Source organism: Dromiciops gliroides, chromosome 2, assembly GCF_019393635.1.
Source record: "Dromiciops gliroides isolate mDroGli1 chromosome 2, mDroGli1.pri, whole genome shotgun sequence".
In the NCBI taxonomy this organism is placed as follows: domain Eukaryota; kingdom Metazoa; phylum Chordata; class Mammalia; order Microbiotheria; family Microbiotheriidae; genus Dromiciops; species Dromiciops gliroides.
This window is the reverse complement of record NC_057862.1, coordinates 115,461,539-115,478,790: the sequence shown is the minus strand read 5'-3', so window position 1 is coordinate 115,478,790 and position 17,252 is coordinate 115,461,539. Positions and strand designations below refer to the sequence as shown.

Below are 17,252 nucleotides of genomic sequence, written 5' to 3'. Positions count from 1 at the left end.
GGACTCTACACTACACTTTCCTCTTTAAACAATGAGGGGCAGCAAGTCTCCCCAAACAGCTATGACTTGGTGAAAATAAGCATGTGTTTTTTCTTAGTAGTTGGACTTACCCCTAGCAACCTACAAAGTTATAGTCTATTTTCTGAACAACAATATATCTACTTATTTTGCTGTAACTTCACTAATACAAGCTTTCCCAAGTTTATCTGAATTCTTTTTCTGTATCTTTACTTATGGCATATTCATATACCATAATTTATTTAATCATTCTTCAATTAACAAGGACTCACCTTTTTTCAAATATTTTGCTACTGCAGAAAAGTGCTGCTATAAATATTTTAATATTTAAATATTTATTTAAAATATTTAATATATTTATACCAACCTTTTCCTCTGTCTCTGAATTTCTTGGAATATAAGTATATGCCTAGTAGTGACATTAAGCAGGAAAAGGTTTCATGTGGTTCAGGGCTTTTTAAAAAACATAATTCCAAACTGCTTTACAGAATGACTGGATCAATTTACAGCTCCACTAACAATGCATTAGTGTCCCTGTCTTCTCATATCCTCTCTAACATTTGCCAATTTTGTCTTTTGTTATCTTTTTCAGTGTAGTCCTGTCTCCTTTTGTGCTACTCCATCATTACCACTGTTGAATTAGAAGATGGCCACTAGGGAATAGGTACCATTTTGTACAGGGTGGGACCAAAATCATGAGGGGAGTGATGTTTAATAACTTTTTGAAAATTATTTTTCACACATAATGTCAATTTATTTCCTATATATACTACATATGATGCAGCATTGTAAATTTATTAATTTTTTTTTTTAGTGAGGCAATTGGGGTTAAGTGACTTGCCCAGGGTCACACAGCTAGTAAGTGCTAAGTGTCTGAGGCCGGATTTGAACTCAGGTACTCCTGACTCCAGGGCCGGTGCTCTATCCACTGCGCCACCTAGCTGCCCCAGCATTGTAAATTTAAAACAAAAAATAAAGGAGTTATTAAATATTGAAACCCCTTTGTGATTTTTGGCCCACCTTGTATTTTTTGTTTGTTTCATGCATTGTCAAGACCAAAGATTTCATCAGGAATGGTCAACCTATTGTAATGAGCCTCTCTGCTGGTAGCTTGACAGGTCCATGGAGCATAGTTGTTGAAGTCTTTCCAGCATGGTATAATTTACTTAAGTTTGACTCTACCAGTATGGTGGTGCAGTGGATAGAGCACCAGCCCTGGAGTCAGGAGGACCTGAGTTCAAATCCAGCCTCAGACACTTGACACTTACTAGCTGTGTGACCCTGGGCAAGTCACTTAACCCCAATTGCCTCACAAAAATAAAAAAAAGAAAATATAGGATCACCTCTACAATGAGGTAGTTGAATATTGGATTAGGAATTTGTGGTCTTTATTGATAATATAATGAAAATGATTTAAATGGAATCATCAGCATTATTTTTGGGAAAATGCTCCATATTTCCTTTTTGCCCATTTTTTTAAAAAGAAAAAAAATGTCCAAAATGCTCCCTCCCCCCTAGTAATTTTTATCACATACCTTTGCCCTTAAGAGTCCACTGAAGACATTATATTCCAAGAACAAAGAGCTAAAATCCAAGATCCTTTTGTGATGGACAATCAGTTATCAGCTCAAACCAAATGGGAAAGAACAGGTTATGCAGTCCATCCTATTTCTCTTAGCTGTCCCTTCCCAGAGACATCACTTTTTTTTTCCTCCACAAAGGGCAATGAGTGTTAAGTGACTTGCCTAGGGTCACACAGCTAGTAACTGTTAAGTGTTTGAGGCCAGATTTGAACTCAGGTCCTCCTGAATCCAGGGTCAGTGCTCTATCCACTGTGCCACCTAGCTGCCCTGAGATATCACTTTTTTTAAAACTTTTTTCATTTATTAATGAAATGCTAAAAATGTCCTCTTTTCAACATGAGAAGTTCCTTGAAACCAAATTCAATTTTAAAAAGTTGGTTGGTGCCCAGAAATCAGCCAACTCTTTTAATGAATTTAGACTTCCCTTTTGCAAATCTAAAAATCACCTCCAGTGAAAAAGCGGGGGATTCTTCTGTAGCTAAAAAATCTTTAATTTCATTTTTAAAAAGCTCATTTCTGTATTGACAGAACTTATACAGAAATATCAATCTGTATTGTCAATGGTCACATGCAGCAATTCTTTTTTTTGGGGGGGGGCAGTGAGACAATTGGGGTTAAGTGACTTGCCCAGGGTCACACAGCTAGTGTCAAGTGTCTGAGGCTGGATTTGAACTCAGGTCCTCCTGACTCCAGGGCCAATGCTCTATCCACTTTGCCACCTAGCTGCCCCCAACGTGCAGCAATTCTTAATAATCCACAAGGAAATAGGGTATATCCTATGAAGTTCTATGTGACTAATTAGAAAATAAGCCAATGTGATCTTAGCAGTCTCTTCCTTCCCCTCATATGACACCTCTAGAGGAAGCCCAGCACCCAAAGAGAAAGAATAAATATCAAACTGTTTTGTTTTTACCTCCCAGTGGCTGAACACCAGTTGTGGGCTGGCGAGGCCGCTTGTCCTCTTCCTTATTTCATCAGCAAAGCCGAAGCTTTCAGCTACTGGAAGCACAGCCTTGATGATGAACATGTCCGTCCCTTCTTTCATTTCTTCCTGCAACACTCGACCTTCTCTCTTTGACAAGACAGCATAAACCCGGCCTGCAAAATCATAAGTCTTATTAACTGGCTGAACATGTCACGACTTTTTAGCCACAAAGAAACACATACTTAGGAACGTCCACTAGAATGATCTGCCCCAATGGGTACTTCTGTTAAATATCACCTTCTATGGTCTGTGTCTTCTGAAAGGCCCTCATAGCATTAACTTGCCTATAATGCAGTCTTGGGATACTGACCACATGGTTCTAGTTACTAGAAGCATCCGGTGTACCAATCTTTCTCAGCCAAAGGAAAAGGGACATATTTATATATTTTTCTTTAACCCACTCTCCTAAAAAGTATGAGAATGAGCAATATTAGCCCTTGAAAAGTGATATTTTATGTCATGTCTCCTAAAAATTCCTGTCATAACAGAAATCAAACAAGCTTTTCCTATTCGTTACTATTATTTCATATACTCAGGAAGCAATAAAAGTATCTTCACACTCATGAGTATGTATGGAGAAAGTATATTTTTATCCTAGAAAGGTAATCAGTGCTGATTATCCATATAGTAAAGAGTATGGACGAATGAAATCCATACACAATCCTAAATACTAATTTTGGCCAATACTTCAATTTTGGTCCCCTTCTTCTGAATAACTTTTTAGGAGCATTGGCAACACAGAAGAAAAGGGGCTAGCCTCGCTTCCTCTTCCTGATCCTGTCTGCCCCCTGGTGGTGGTGTTAATGAACTTACTAAACAGAAGAGTAAACAGGATTAAGAGAAATAAAGGAGAGAGAAATAACTCACAAACAAGATAATGAGTGACAGGTTAAGAGTGGATGATTCCTCAAGAATTTAGCTATCGCTTATCACTAAGCTCTTCAACAGTCTCCATTTTTCTAGCTCTGATGTCTTCTTCTTACTTTCAAATATATTTAGCCAATATCCCCTATCTTAGTTCTCTTGATCCCACTGCCTCTTCCAGTTTTTCCCCACCCAAAAACCTTATCAAAGGAATGATCTGTCCAGGATATTAACTTATTCTCTGAAATCTATTTCCTATTCCCAATACTACTAAAAATGCTCTTTAAAGTTTGCTAATGACTCCCTTATTGCCAAGTAGGCCAACTGCCTACATACAGTTTTTTCTAGGTCCTAATTATACTTGGCTTCTTTGTGGCAATTAAAACTGTTGACCACAGCCTCCCTTCTAAAAACTTTCTCCTCTCTTGGCCTCTTGGTCACCAACCACACCAACCTTGTTTTCTCTTTACTCTTCCCAAAGATTTCTGATACTTCCTTTTTTTCCCTGCTTAACCTTAAACTGTAGGTTTTACTAATGACTCAGCCCTTTGTTCTCTCTGGCATACTTTAAACTTTAACTAACTTATTTTTGTCTATTGAATTACAATTTTTATGCTGATGTCTTCCATATTTCTATGTACAGCTCTGTCTATTATCAAGACATTTTCACCTGGGTATCCACCTTATGACTTCAGAAGAAAAAGGAGGATACAGGGATGAACACCTAACTATGTAGATGAGGTCAAAGAGCAGGACTTAGTTACATGGCCTCTGATATCAGAACAATAGGTTCTTGGCAAGGGACTAGGAGAAATTAATTTGGCAAGATCTGATCAAGATCTGAGGGAAGGGAAAAAACCACTCGGATATAATAGGGAAATAAGATGCTATATAGGATAATATATTTGATCAAGAAAGAAGCATCATGAAAGCTGTACCTAGTAATTCTTAATTAAAAGTAACAGGAAAACAGGTCAGAAACAATACTATTCTTTCTAATGCCTCTGTGACAATCTCCAGAGCTGCAGTAGTTTTCCATTTATATTAAAATGGAGAAAATAAACCTAAAACTTTAACACAAAATGGTAAATACAATTTCAAAGCAATCACCAAGACTTGTTAAGATGGACTCATACCTGGAACGTGATAATGGCAGGGGATACTTTATAGAGTACTAACATCTGATTTATTGTTAAGGCAGAAGAATATGTATATGAATTGAACCCATATTAAAATCCACAAACTTGAATGCAAATAGGGTAGAAACCTTCTGAATGAGAATAAAAGGAGAAATAAAGTACAATATTGTTATGCAACAATACTGTTATACAACAGACCACTTGGCCAGAAGTGCTTTCTGAACACAGATGCTAAAACTGGGACAGCAGCAAAATAGAGTGGTGATGGGGGGACTTCAACTATTCTGACATGAGATGAATATTATTCTGCTAAAAGCAAAGTATCTGAAAAATTCTGTATATGCCTTATGAAAAATGCAAAGGAAGGAAATGACAAAAATGCCATTCTGAAAAATACTTAACAAATGAGACCTGTTTGGTGACATTCAAATACTAAAGGAGAGATAATGTTCCACGTAGTTGGACAAGTCATTTATAAAAAGTAGATTCAAAAGTATTCAGAGAAACTGGCAGGAAGAGAACTAGGAGAGAGAAGTATTCCTCCCGCCCCCCCCCCCCCCAAAAAGAAAGAGAATGTCCAGGAGGAAGGGGGGGGTGGTCAAGTGTCAAAGGCTTTGGAGAAGTCAAGAACTAAGTGGAAGAAGAAAAAGCCAGAGGTTTTAGCAAATCACTGACAACCTTGGAGAAGTCATTTCAGTTGGGTGGTAGTCAGAAGCCAGACTGACTGCAAGATACCATCATTCAGATTAATGAAAATTAATAACTCACATTTATATAACTTTATAGTTACAAAAGATTTTATGGGCATTATCTCATTTGATCCTCACAACATCCCTCTGAGGTGTTACTGTGATTTTACAGATAAGGAAAATTAAGGCTCAAACAGATCTGTTAAATGACTTACTTATGGTCACACAGCTAGATAGGTGTAGAGGTCATGATTGGAATCCAGGTCTTTCGATGCCTAAATCCAATGTCCTTTCTCTTTAGAGAAAACATGACTCTTTAACGGCCAGTTCCACGCTTGTTTGCTGATACAAGCTGGTTTCAAACACGACCTCTACACCAATGACTTCCTAAAGTTCATCTCTGGTGCTGAGCTAGAAGTCTGTCTCTCCAGTAACCTACATGACACCTCCAGAAATATGTCACTTTCACTCCCAGCTGGGTTTACTCCTTGACTTGCTTCCTTCCCTCTCACAAGTCACCATCACCCCTCTGATTCTTTCTTGTATGACAGAGCTAATCAGGCACTGTATGTCTCTGTCTCTCTCTCTCAGACAGAGACACACACCCACACCCACCACTCCTTACCTAGTACTTCTGCAGTGGCCATGATGTCACAGGTGTACATTGCAGCCATTAGGCGCTGGGGTTTCACTTGTAGAGCATAGCGGCAGGCTTCTTTCATAGTAGCAATCAGCTGACCAGAGAAAGGGCCGTAACAGTCAGCCGGCAATGCTTCCCCTTTACGTTTGCCCTTTTTTTCCAACGTCTCTGGGCAGTCATCTTGAAACTGTTCATTTGCAGTGGGTGACTCCAGAGGTCTACTTAGGTCAGAAGGAATCGCTCCTCTGTCTAGCTCCTCTTCTGCTTTCTCAATTGCTCCTTGACCTAAGAATTTGCTTAGGTCCCATTTTTCTAGAACAAAACAGACACCCATGAGCGGTTCTTCACACATGGGGCCTGAGAACGTTGCCAGCTGAAATCCACTGATGATACTATTGTCGAGATCTCTATATTTACTTGCTTCTTTAATACATCTGCTCTCAAGGCACTGCCACACAGAGCTCTTAAAATCTTGGCATCTATTTACTAATATATTAGGTCCACATTTCCTAGGACCAAATGACCAAATCTGGTCCACGACATTCCTCCACTTCCTTCCCTGTAGGTTTTGCTCCAACTTTTGTTTGAACTCTTGGATCTTAGCCTGGGTCTTCTCATGAATCATCTGGGCATTTCCCCCCTCACTTAAAGAAGAAGTGAACTGCTCCATAGAACGAATCAAATCACTGTTTTCTTCAAGAATCTGAGTGACCTCTTCTGGGAGAGCTATGGCTCGGACACTGAGAGTGGCAAGTTTGTTTGGGGTAGTTATTGTGATGAGCCCATCAGCATCAACCTGGACTCCCTCAGGGAGTTTGCTCTGATCCTCTTTGGTTTGGTGTATGACTGCAATCTTCTGTTGTTTACCTATTTCTTCATTGACCATGTCAAGTTTTGGTGGCTTAGTAATGGTTTCCCTGAATGGGATGATTGGTTCGGATACACTGATTTGAATCTTTGCAAACCTGAAAATAAGATCAACAGAAACAATGACGACGACGATGATGACAATGACCTAAAAAGGCTATAATAAAAAAAATACCATATACTTGTGTGAGCCAGGTCCTGTCAAAAAATGAAGTAGTAATTTTTCTTTCAGAACTCTATAATAATTTGCTTCATGAATTCAGAATGTAAAACTCATTTTGATTTCAGGCTAAAAAGATAAAATTCTGTTTAAAAAAAAAATAACACAAGGGGCAGCTAGGTGGCGCAGTGGATAGAGCACCGGCCTTGGAGTCAGGAGTACCTGAGTTCAAATCCAGCCTCAGACACTTAAACACTTACTAGCTGTGTGACCCTGGGCAAGTCACTTAACCCCAATTGCCTCACTAAAAAAAAAAAAAAATAACACTTCAAGGGGAGTACCAAAACTCTTTGTGTGTGTATGTTTGCTAGAGTAACACACTAGTGCTATTATTTAAAATAAAAAGGTTACCTGTTTGGACTTAGCTATCATATTACATATATTTTCACTTGGAAAGTATTTGCTGTAGTAAGATTTCACTAATTTGTATTATTAAAAAACTAATGTATACCAAATTATTTACTAAGACACATGAGAAGAAAACATACTATAGTCCTAAATGAAATACAGAATCTTAGAAATGAAAGGGATAGTGGACATCAATTTAATTCAACTCCACTGTAAAGATAAGGAGACTGGGCCCAGGGAAGTAAATGACATATAGTAAGTATCAAAATTAGAAACAGGGCCCGGGCCCCAGCCTTCTAAGTCAGTCTATTATTTGTAAAAGCATTTTTAATCATTACAATCAATTACTTAGAAGTATATATTATTATACATAGGAATGATATCTTAAGTATAACAAGATGGGTTCTATGGTGAATTAGCTTTAGAAGACTGTAGCATAAACTCAGAAGGGGGAATCTCCATCATGTTGTTAGCTTAGGTCAACTGAAAAAAGACTGCTTCAGGACCTCTTTCCAAGTTCCTATGGGCTGTGGGGAACTTTTCTTTTCCTAAGCAGGAAAATCAAAATAGGGACAACAGCAACCTACACCAACTAATGGCAGTAATATACCCCTGGACTTCCTCAGGAAGAACCCTGGCCAAAACCCAAATAAAGTGACGTTATACTCCCCAAAAGAGACACAGAAATAAAATTCCCACTATTCCTATGAAGGCAGTCTTAGCCAATCACAGTAGATGAATTTGCTAAAGTAATATTGAAGGCAGCTAGGTGGCAGAGTGGATAGTGTTGGATTTGAAAGTCAGGAAGACCTGCATTCAAATCCTTCCTTAGACACTAGCTATGTGACCCTGGGCAAATTACTTAATTTCACTCAGCCTCAGTATTTTCATTTGCAAAATGGGAATAATAATAATAATACCTACTTTCACAGGGTTGCCTGATAGCACTATATAAATGCTAACCACCATCATCATTATTAAGTTGTTTTTCTCTACCCCTCTCCTCCAACAAAAGAGGCAATGTAGTGATAAGGAAAGAACACTGAACTGTAGGAGAGAGAGGGGGAAGCCTGGGTCCTAATCTTGGTTAGTACCACGTGACCTTGTATAAAACACTGACCTTTACATCTAAGTTTCCTCAACTGTGAAATAGAGACACTAAGCTAACTCTTTCAAGCTCTAACAGGGAAATATAAAAGACTCTCACTCCCACAGGAGAGAGTTGTCACTGGATGCTTTTCCCCCCCTTTTAGTCCTGATTATTCTAGGTTGTGTGTCATTTTTCACTGCTTCAATTCCCTGTATTCAAGGACCCATAAGTAATCACTATTTCTTCTTGTCTACTTTTTGTTCCCACAGCAAACATGAAAAATTAAGAAAAGGAGACATTTGGTTAAATAATTCTTGTTCACCTCTATCTTGTCTCATTTATTTTAAAAACAAAATTCTTGAGGGTAGGTATAGGCTTTTCTACCATGGTATATTCAGATTACAGGGCTCTCTGGGAAACAAGTAGATTTTAGAAATAAAGTCCAATTTAAAATAAATAAATAAATAAATATAATGGGGGCAGCTAGGTGGCGTAGTAGATAAAGCACTAGCCCTGGATTCAGGAAGACCTGAATTCAAATCTAGATTCAGACAGTTGACACTTACTAGCTGTGTGGCCCTGGGCAAGTCACTTAACCCTCACTGCCTACCCTCAAATACACACACACACATACATATATAATATATAATAATTAAATTACTTTAAATCTTTGTGTAAAGAAAAGCCTATATAACGATAGCTTAATATATGTTAAATATAAAAGATTAAGCTTAAATTTTAACATGAAATAAGGATTATGATTTACCTAGGAATCTAAGAAAGATTACCTCTTGACCTCTGCTGTATAGAAAGCTGTATTTCTCTTAGTTATTATAGGGGTGGGTACTAGACCTGGGATTTCATTGGTAGAAGGAGCTCAGAGAAAAAATTCCCTCTATTAAAACAGGTCAGCACTTTGCAACATGTAGTTTTTTAGAGAGCTGCCCCAAGCACTGAGAGTTTATGTCCTCTGATGAGGGTCAAACAGCCTGTATATTTCAGAGGCAGGACTGAAGGCCTTCCTCACTGCGGGGCCAATTCTCTAACCACTACCCCACAGTGCCTCTGGTAAGTTACACTTATAACATATTTGTGTGTGACCATACAAAGTTATCTTTGTGCCTCCTCCAGTGTCAGAAACAGAGTTTTTTTGCACAAAGAGACAGAGACTGTACCTGTGATTTCCCTGGTACAGGGAATTCATAGTGAGGAAACTACTTTTAATGATACATGTTGGTACTTTTTCTGCAATTTGATAGTCTGAAGTAAATGTTTTGAGAGCACTGAAGGGTGAAGAGACTTATGTAGGGCTGTTCATTCAGTGTGGGGCCTGAACCCAGCTCTCTATGAACCATATCACGAAACCTTTCATTTGATAAATAGCTGTTGACATCATTTTAGAATCTGGTTCTTGTCTACATCACTCTACTGAAAGTGGTCTCTTAAAGGTCCCTCAGTAATGTCTTACTGCCAAAATGATGACCTCTTCTTCACCCTCAATTCTTCTTCACCTCTCTGCTAAGGTCTTGCCCATACCCCCCTTGCTTTAGTTTCTGTCAAACTACCTTTTCCTCATCGAGAAAACCTACCTCTACCTCTCTGTTCCTGACAACGCTGGCACAAGCATCCACTACAGGGGAGATGAAGACAAAAGCCTGAAGAGCTAAAACCGAACCAGCTGTGAAAGCTCACTGTGACATCTTGTTACGATAACATATATACCTGACTCAACTGTGGCATCCCTGCGCTTCACCATCTTTCCTGTTTCTGATTCTAGTTCTTTTACCTTTGGAATTTCAGTTTTGGCTTATTCTACTCTATTTCTTTATAAATGGCCTTTGCCTACCTCAACCCTGATCCTGTGGGCATTGAGAACTAAGCCACTAAAGACCTGCTAAATGTGCCCAAACACACTCTCTAATTACTCTCTCTTGAGGCTTCTTTCCCCAACTACCTCTTTTCAGGGCTGAGGTAATTTCTTATCCACCTTCTATCAGGTGGCAGGAAGAGGAAGATTATTTTCTTATCTATGCCCTACAGGATTTCTTTAGCTTTCAGTAAGTAGACTTCACTGACTGTACAGAGGCACCTCCACGTCAAAATTAGAGGAAGCCCCATGAAACCAAGAAGGAAAAATCCAAGTATCATTTGATTGTGGTTATGAGGAATTTACATTTTCTACCACCTAATCACATATAGTGTTTTTCTCTTTTGAAATCTCAATTTTTGTGTATAAAGTTGAATGGCATGTTAGCTAGTGTTATAAAATAACTTTTAGATAAATTTTAATGAAATTATAATTTTTTTCCCTTTCTTTTTCCTAAAAACCATCCTCTGAGAGTATAATCGGAGCCACAAGCCCTAGAATCAAATCTTGCCTCTTCTACTTATTACCATTACCTGTGTGGCATTAGGAAGGTCAAGTTTACCTTTCTGGGGTTCAGGCACCTCATCTAATAAATGATGCCATTGAGCGATGTGACTTCTAGCTCTAAATCTCAGGATTAAAAAGAATCTGAGCTATGAAAGAATGGCGTTTTACCACTTCCAGAAACAGGTGTCTCCAGCAACCACAGGGAGTAACTATAAGAGCACTCGAGAAGAATGCTTACAGTATCTTTTTAGAGAACATAAATCCAAAGATGGCTGAGGGTCTTCTGTTTTCATTACTTTGCTCCCTTCATTCAGCATCAGTCTATATTTCTGATGATGTTTATAAGCTGTAACATTGATCTTTCCAGTAGCTTTCACACTGAATGGTTTTCAAAGTGAGCTGGTTTTCTATAAATACTTTAATACGATGTCAAGGCCACATCTCTGAAAAAAAAAATCAATTTCTCTTTCTGTAAGTGTAATTTTTTTTTCTCCTTAGGAAAAAAAAAAAAGTACACCTAAACACCAACGAATGCAAATTATACACACCAAAAACACAAGATAACTCAGATACTCACTGAAGCCTAAGTACATATACACAGATGGGGGGAGGATCTGGTGGGTAATTCTAAGTTTAAAAAGATGCTGATATTATGAAGAGATAAAGCTAATTAAAAATAATTTTAAATTGATTTTAATGTGAGGGGGAATTTATTTCAAATTACTACTGAGAAGTACAGATTTTGAGGTGGAAGAAATCTTACAAATAATCTTAGTAAACACTTTATTTTCACAGATAAAGATAAAGACTCAGAGATGTTAAGGGACCTGTCCAAGAAAATACTTCAACTATCACATTTACAAGAATTGCTTCAGTATCTATTCTATCTCAGGTGCCACACTAGGAGTTTTGGGAAACACAAAGACCAAAGTGTCTTCAGGGAGCTTACATTCTTTCAGAGATTATCTAAAGCTAATAAGCTAACTTTATAAGTAAAATATTAAAAGTTATTGATAGGCCAAAAAAAGAACTGAAATTGATGGAACAGACTGACCCATGCTATTTTTCACTTTCTTTCATTTTTTTCTTTTAATCAAGTTTCATTGTACTTTATTGTACAAAATGACAAATAAGGTAATATTTTATATAATCATACATGTATAACCCATATCTGATTGTTTGCTGCCTCAGGGAGAGGGAAGGGGAGGGAGGGAAAAAAGGATAAAAATTGGAACCCCAAACTATAAATAAAAATGCTATCACAATAAATAAATAAATAGCACTTTTAAAAGTTATTGATATTCACTTGTTTAAAAGAGATTATGCTTTGTGCTTTATTATTCTGAGTGCTAATGAAGCTTTACATAATTAGACAATTATAATAAAGAAACCTGGTAATAATAAAGGTTAAGGAAAAAAGCCCTGGGGCCAGCTCCTCACTGTCACTGACCATGGACAATACTTCTTACATCTCTAAGCCACAGGTCCTTTTCAGTTCTAAAATTCTAAGTTCTTAATCTAAAGAGTTATAAAAATTTTAAATCTACTCCAGATGACTCAGAGGATGATTTTCAGGAAACAGAAAGGGAAAAAATACATAATTTCATTAGAATTTATCTAAAACAGACAAAAATCAAATTGCAAAACATGCCATTCGATTTTATACACAAAAATGAAGATTTCAAAATAGAAAAACACTGTATGTGATTAGATGGTGGAATAGGTAAATTCTTCACAACCACAATCAAAGGACATTAGGATTTTTTTCCTTCTTTGTTTCTAAGTAAAGTCTTTCATTAAAACATTACCATTGACAATGTATATAAAAGCACTTTAAAGCAATATATGTTGTCATTTATTATCATATAAAACATTAAATTACAATTTCTGAATAATGTAGAAAAACCACATTAAAATAAAAAGCATTTAAGAAAATAGGAAGTAAGTGACAATTTCCTGGCAGTAGTCATTTTATAGTTAATTAAAATTTAAATGTATGATGCAGTTGTAGCAAAATTCTTGCATAAGGAGACTTTTGGTTACCTGCCAAAGATAAACCTCAGTCACGGGTTCCAAAAACTGAGGAATACTCAATCCACTGAACTTCATATATATAGGACATATAACTCTATTACCCTTGTCTTTCTAACCTTTCTTTCAAGTCGTCCAGGCATCGTTGGAGATGGACTTCACCTGCTGTAACTAACACATGTTCTCCGGTCTCCTGAATTAAAACCTGCACACATGGATCAGCTTGGTTTAAAAGCTTCATTCCTTTAACCAACTGTGGCATCTCACCTAGGTAGACCAAATGGAAAATGCTTATTAAAAATACAGGAAAAGAAGGACCACTCAAAACCATCATGACCCAAGAGAAAGAATAGAAACCCATCAGTACTGAGTTTTAACCCATTTGGATAAAAACCTCTACAAAAACTACACTTATCTGTGAACTTATTACTTAAAATTCCGTTTTGCACATTTTTAGGCCATGGCATTCATAAGCATGCAATGTGAAATCCATAGCTAGTCTGTAGTATCACTTGGACGCTTCAACAGACATAACTATAGACTACCACTGATTCTAGGAATATGACAGGCATCTTCCCCCAAATTAGAGATGAAACATAGGCAGCTAATAACCAAAGGAAGGATTCAAGGTGGAATCTAGCTAAAAGAAATATGAGAATAAATAGCTATCACAGAAGTGTTGTAGCAGTGAAAAAACTCAAGCCATCTGTAAAATTGCTTATATTAGAATCAAGATTTTTCTGGGCATAAAACTTGCCCTGTAAGTATCAGCGTCAGCATTGTGATAAAGTTATAAAAGCTATTTCACCAGTCTTGCAAAGCTCTCTAAAGGGATCTATGGTATGTAAAGCGACACTTTGGAGCTTACTTAGCGTGCCATCAGAGGAGGGTCCCTTGCATGGCAGTACCTGAATACCTGTCAGGCTATCCCTGCAAAAGTCTCCCTCCTAGAGATATCCATATTTTTACTGACTCAAAAGGAAGTCTACAAATGAGTGGATTTGCCCACAAAGGGGCAGCGAAGTCCTGGTCTGGTTTTGTAGTGATTGCTTAGGGTGTGGATCCCTACAGCCTCTGAAACAGACTTTTAAGTATTTTATATGAACATATGGTCTTGTTCCTGTTTAAAACTGGAAGAAACAAACAACGCCCCCCAAAAGTTTGTATTCTAGAGACCAACCCAGAAATCTCAAGACATCATGACTCTACTGATTCCATAAAAAGGAAAATTATGCGTTTTCAAAGAACTTGAAATGACAGCATGGTGAGATTCAGAGTCAGGGGATCTGGATTTGAATCCCAGTTTTGCTCCTTAACTGCCTGTGTGGCCTCAGTACAGTCACTTCACCTTTCCAGGCCTCAGTTTCCTTATCTGTAAAATAATCAGGGTAGGCTTGAACTCTAGGGTTCCTTCAAGCTCCCATTTCTCTGATCTTATGATGAGTACATGTAGGATGTGGCCAGTGGCTAAGGCAGTTCCCAAAGTGGACATCAGTAATTAGGAGAAAGCAAAATAGTCGAGACTCAGAAAAGGAACACTTTGTGAGACTAACAGGAATCCACACAAATGGATGACATGAGCCTTCCTGGAAGCTGTCCTAGAACAATCAGAAGCCAGACCACTGAAAACATGCTGAATCAAAAATAGGATCTGAAATTGTAAAGAGATGCTAGGAAGATGTTGCAATGAAGCAAAAACAGAAATCAGATGGTATGGGGCAACATGTGGTCTAGAAAAGCTCTGACCTAAAAAGCACAGAGAGAGGGGCAGCTAGGTGGCGCAGTGGATAAAGCACTGGCCCTAAATTCAGGAGGACCTGAGTTCAAATCCAGCCTCAGACACTTGGCACTTACTAGCTGTGTGACCCTGGGCAAGTCACTTAACCCTCATTGCCCCACAAAACCAAAAAAAACAACAACAAAAAATTTTTTAAATTAAAAATAAATAAATAAATAAATAAAAAGCACAGAGAGTAGGGGCAGCTAGATGGCGCAGTGGATAGAGCACCGGCCCTGGAGTCAGGAGTACCTGAGTTCAAATCCGGCCTCAGACACTTAACACTTACTAGTTGTGTGACCCTGGGCAAGTCACTTAACCCCAACTGCCTCACTAAAAAAAAAAAAAAAAAAGCACAGAGAGTAGATTTTCTCGTGTATCCCCCTTCTTCTCTGGGCTTATGTGACACACTTCCCTCTCCTGGTTCTTTTTTTACCTCTGTGAAAGCTATCTCGGTTTCCCTTGATGGATGTCTTACCTCATAATCATGGTCTGCCCTAAAACTTTGAAAAATGGCCCTCTTGTCTTATCTTTGAATTGATTCTCTATTGTTGATGTATGAGCTCCCATGATTTTAGTTCTCATTCCCTTCCTATCTAGACATCCATCCATCATGCTACATCTCTCTACCAAGCTTCAGTCATGGATTACCAATAGCTTACTAGGCATCTTTACCTGGATTTGCTGTAGATATTTCAAATTTATTATAAACTGAACCAACACATAACTCCTAGAGATTATATAGGCATGGGAAATCCTCACAAAACTGGGAGACTGGAAGAAAGGCTATTTCCTCATCATACAGGTAGTAAGTCCCAGGACAAAATGACTAGGACTACCCTCCTGACTTTACACTCTATTTTGTATTTCCCAGGTCTTTGTTGTGATGAGCCCATTCTGACCTCAAATTAAAGCCAAAGAATTCTTGTCCACCCTGCCAACTGTGGACAAGCAAGAAGGATGCAGCTCCTGGAAGAGCTAGAGGAAATGACACCACTTAAGAGCAGGAGAGCTACAGAAACCTGTGGAGAATACGGGGACCACTGTCACCCCAATTTTGTAGAGGCCTTTGACCAATGTCATAACACCAAGCACTGGGAGGAACTGTGGCTAATGCTGCTGCCATAAAAGAAAAATTGGTCAGAATGAATCATTTTGCAAACTGATCATCATTTTGCCAAAAGCCAGTTATTCCCTTTGTAGATTTTTCTCTGACCTAGTTCCCTCTCCAAAACTTTGGACCACTGCAACCTCCTGACTAGCCATTTGGATTTGTTTATCCTGTGAACTCTGGCTTCCTGGAGTATAGCGTTCTATTCATCTTCTTGTATCAGAATTTAGATCTTGCCCCTTTTCTCCACAAGAATGCTCCCCCCCCCTCCCAAAAAAAGGTTCATTGAAATGATAGGCAGGACTATAAATCAATAAAGAAATTCAGCTGAGGAAGCATAGAAAGCCATCAAGAATACATTTCTGAAGACCAAAGAGAAAGACTAATGATGAGGGAGAAAAAAGTGTGGTTGTCTAAAGAGACTGATTTGGATGCACAGGAGAAACTCATCAACCAGTGAACATTTTTCAGAAATGTACTGAGGATGGCAACAAGGATAGGTAATGGAGAATTAATACAATGGCATGAATTGGAAAGAATGTCAGGAGGGCTAATGTTAAGAATGAGCTAACCTTGGCAGGAAATGCTAGGGATTAAAAAAAAGAGAGAGATTTTTTTTTTAATTAAACTGAGGAAAAGGGGACAACTAAAGAAGGGAAGGTAAACTTGTCCCATTTGCTTAGGACAAATGGAGCAATGATAAATGATGATGGAGAGAAGGTAAAACTGATCAGTTTTGCTTTTATGTCTGTTAACCAACCCAAAATGGAATCAGCTGCCTCGCCTCCCAAGGTAGTGGATTCCCTTTTACCTAAGATTTTTTTTTTGCAGGCAACAGGGGTTAAGTGACTTGCCCAGGGTCACACAGCTAGTAAGTGACAAGTGTCTGAGGCTGGATTTGAACTCAGGTACTCCTGAATCCAGGGCCGGTGCTTAACCACTGCGCCATCTAGCTGCCCCTAAGATTTTTAAAGTAAAGGCTAGAAAACTCATTATAAATCGTGTTGCAGAAGGGATCATTTGTCAGGTGCCAGCTGGACTAAATGGCCTCTGAGGTTTCAGAAGAAAGTCTGTGATTCTCATTCTCACTCAGGTTCAATGAATTTTTCCCAATCACCACCAGGACAGAAGGGCCCACTACAAAGTCCCTTCTTTGCCTACTACAAAATCTATGAACACTAAAGACAAGCATTTTAAAAATCATAATATTTAGTATCCATTACAAAGAGCAAAGCACAAGTGTCTTGTAGAGTAAGCATTTAATAAATGTTTGTGGAACTGAACTGAAAGACAAGTTGTCTTACTTGGATGTTTTGGTTCAATTGCAACTCTCACGATGGGTGTGGCTTCAAAGTTGAGTGGGATAAAGGGTGGGCAAGATGGTGAGGTACACAGGGTTGCAGACTTCAAGACAAACTCTTGCAGACCACCTATCCCTAAAAACAAACAGACAACAACAACAAAAAACAAGTGAACAAGAAACAAAGGTTTAGAATATCAAAAACTATTGACAAAA

At 38.2% G+C, this 17,252-nt stretch overlaps 1 protein-coding gene across 1 annotated transcript in view; it reads right to left on the bottom strand.

Annotated features, from left to right (window-relative positions):
* EFL1 (elongation factor like GTPase 1) overlaps positions 1-17,252 on the bottom strand; it is a 222,222-nt gene that overhangs the window by 30,728 nt on the left and 174,242 nt on the right. The window contains exons 16-19 of the mRNA XM_043980170.1: positions 17,041-17,172; positions 12,968-13,115; positions 5,904-6,883; positions 2,515-2,699 (exon numbers count right to left, since the gene is read on the bottom strand). Of these exons, the coding sequence (XP_043836105.1) occupies positions 2,515-2,699; positions 5,904-6,883; positions 12,968-13,115; positions 17,041-17,172 (1,445 nt within the window). The remainder of the gene's footprint in view (positions 1-2,514; positions 2,700-5,903; positions 6,884-12,967; positions 13,116-17,040; positions 17,173-17,252) is intronic.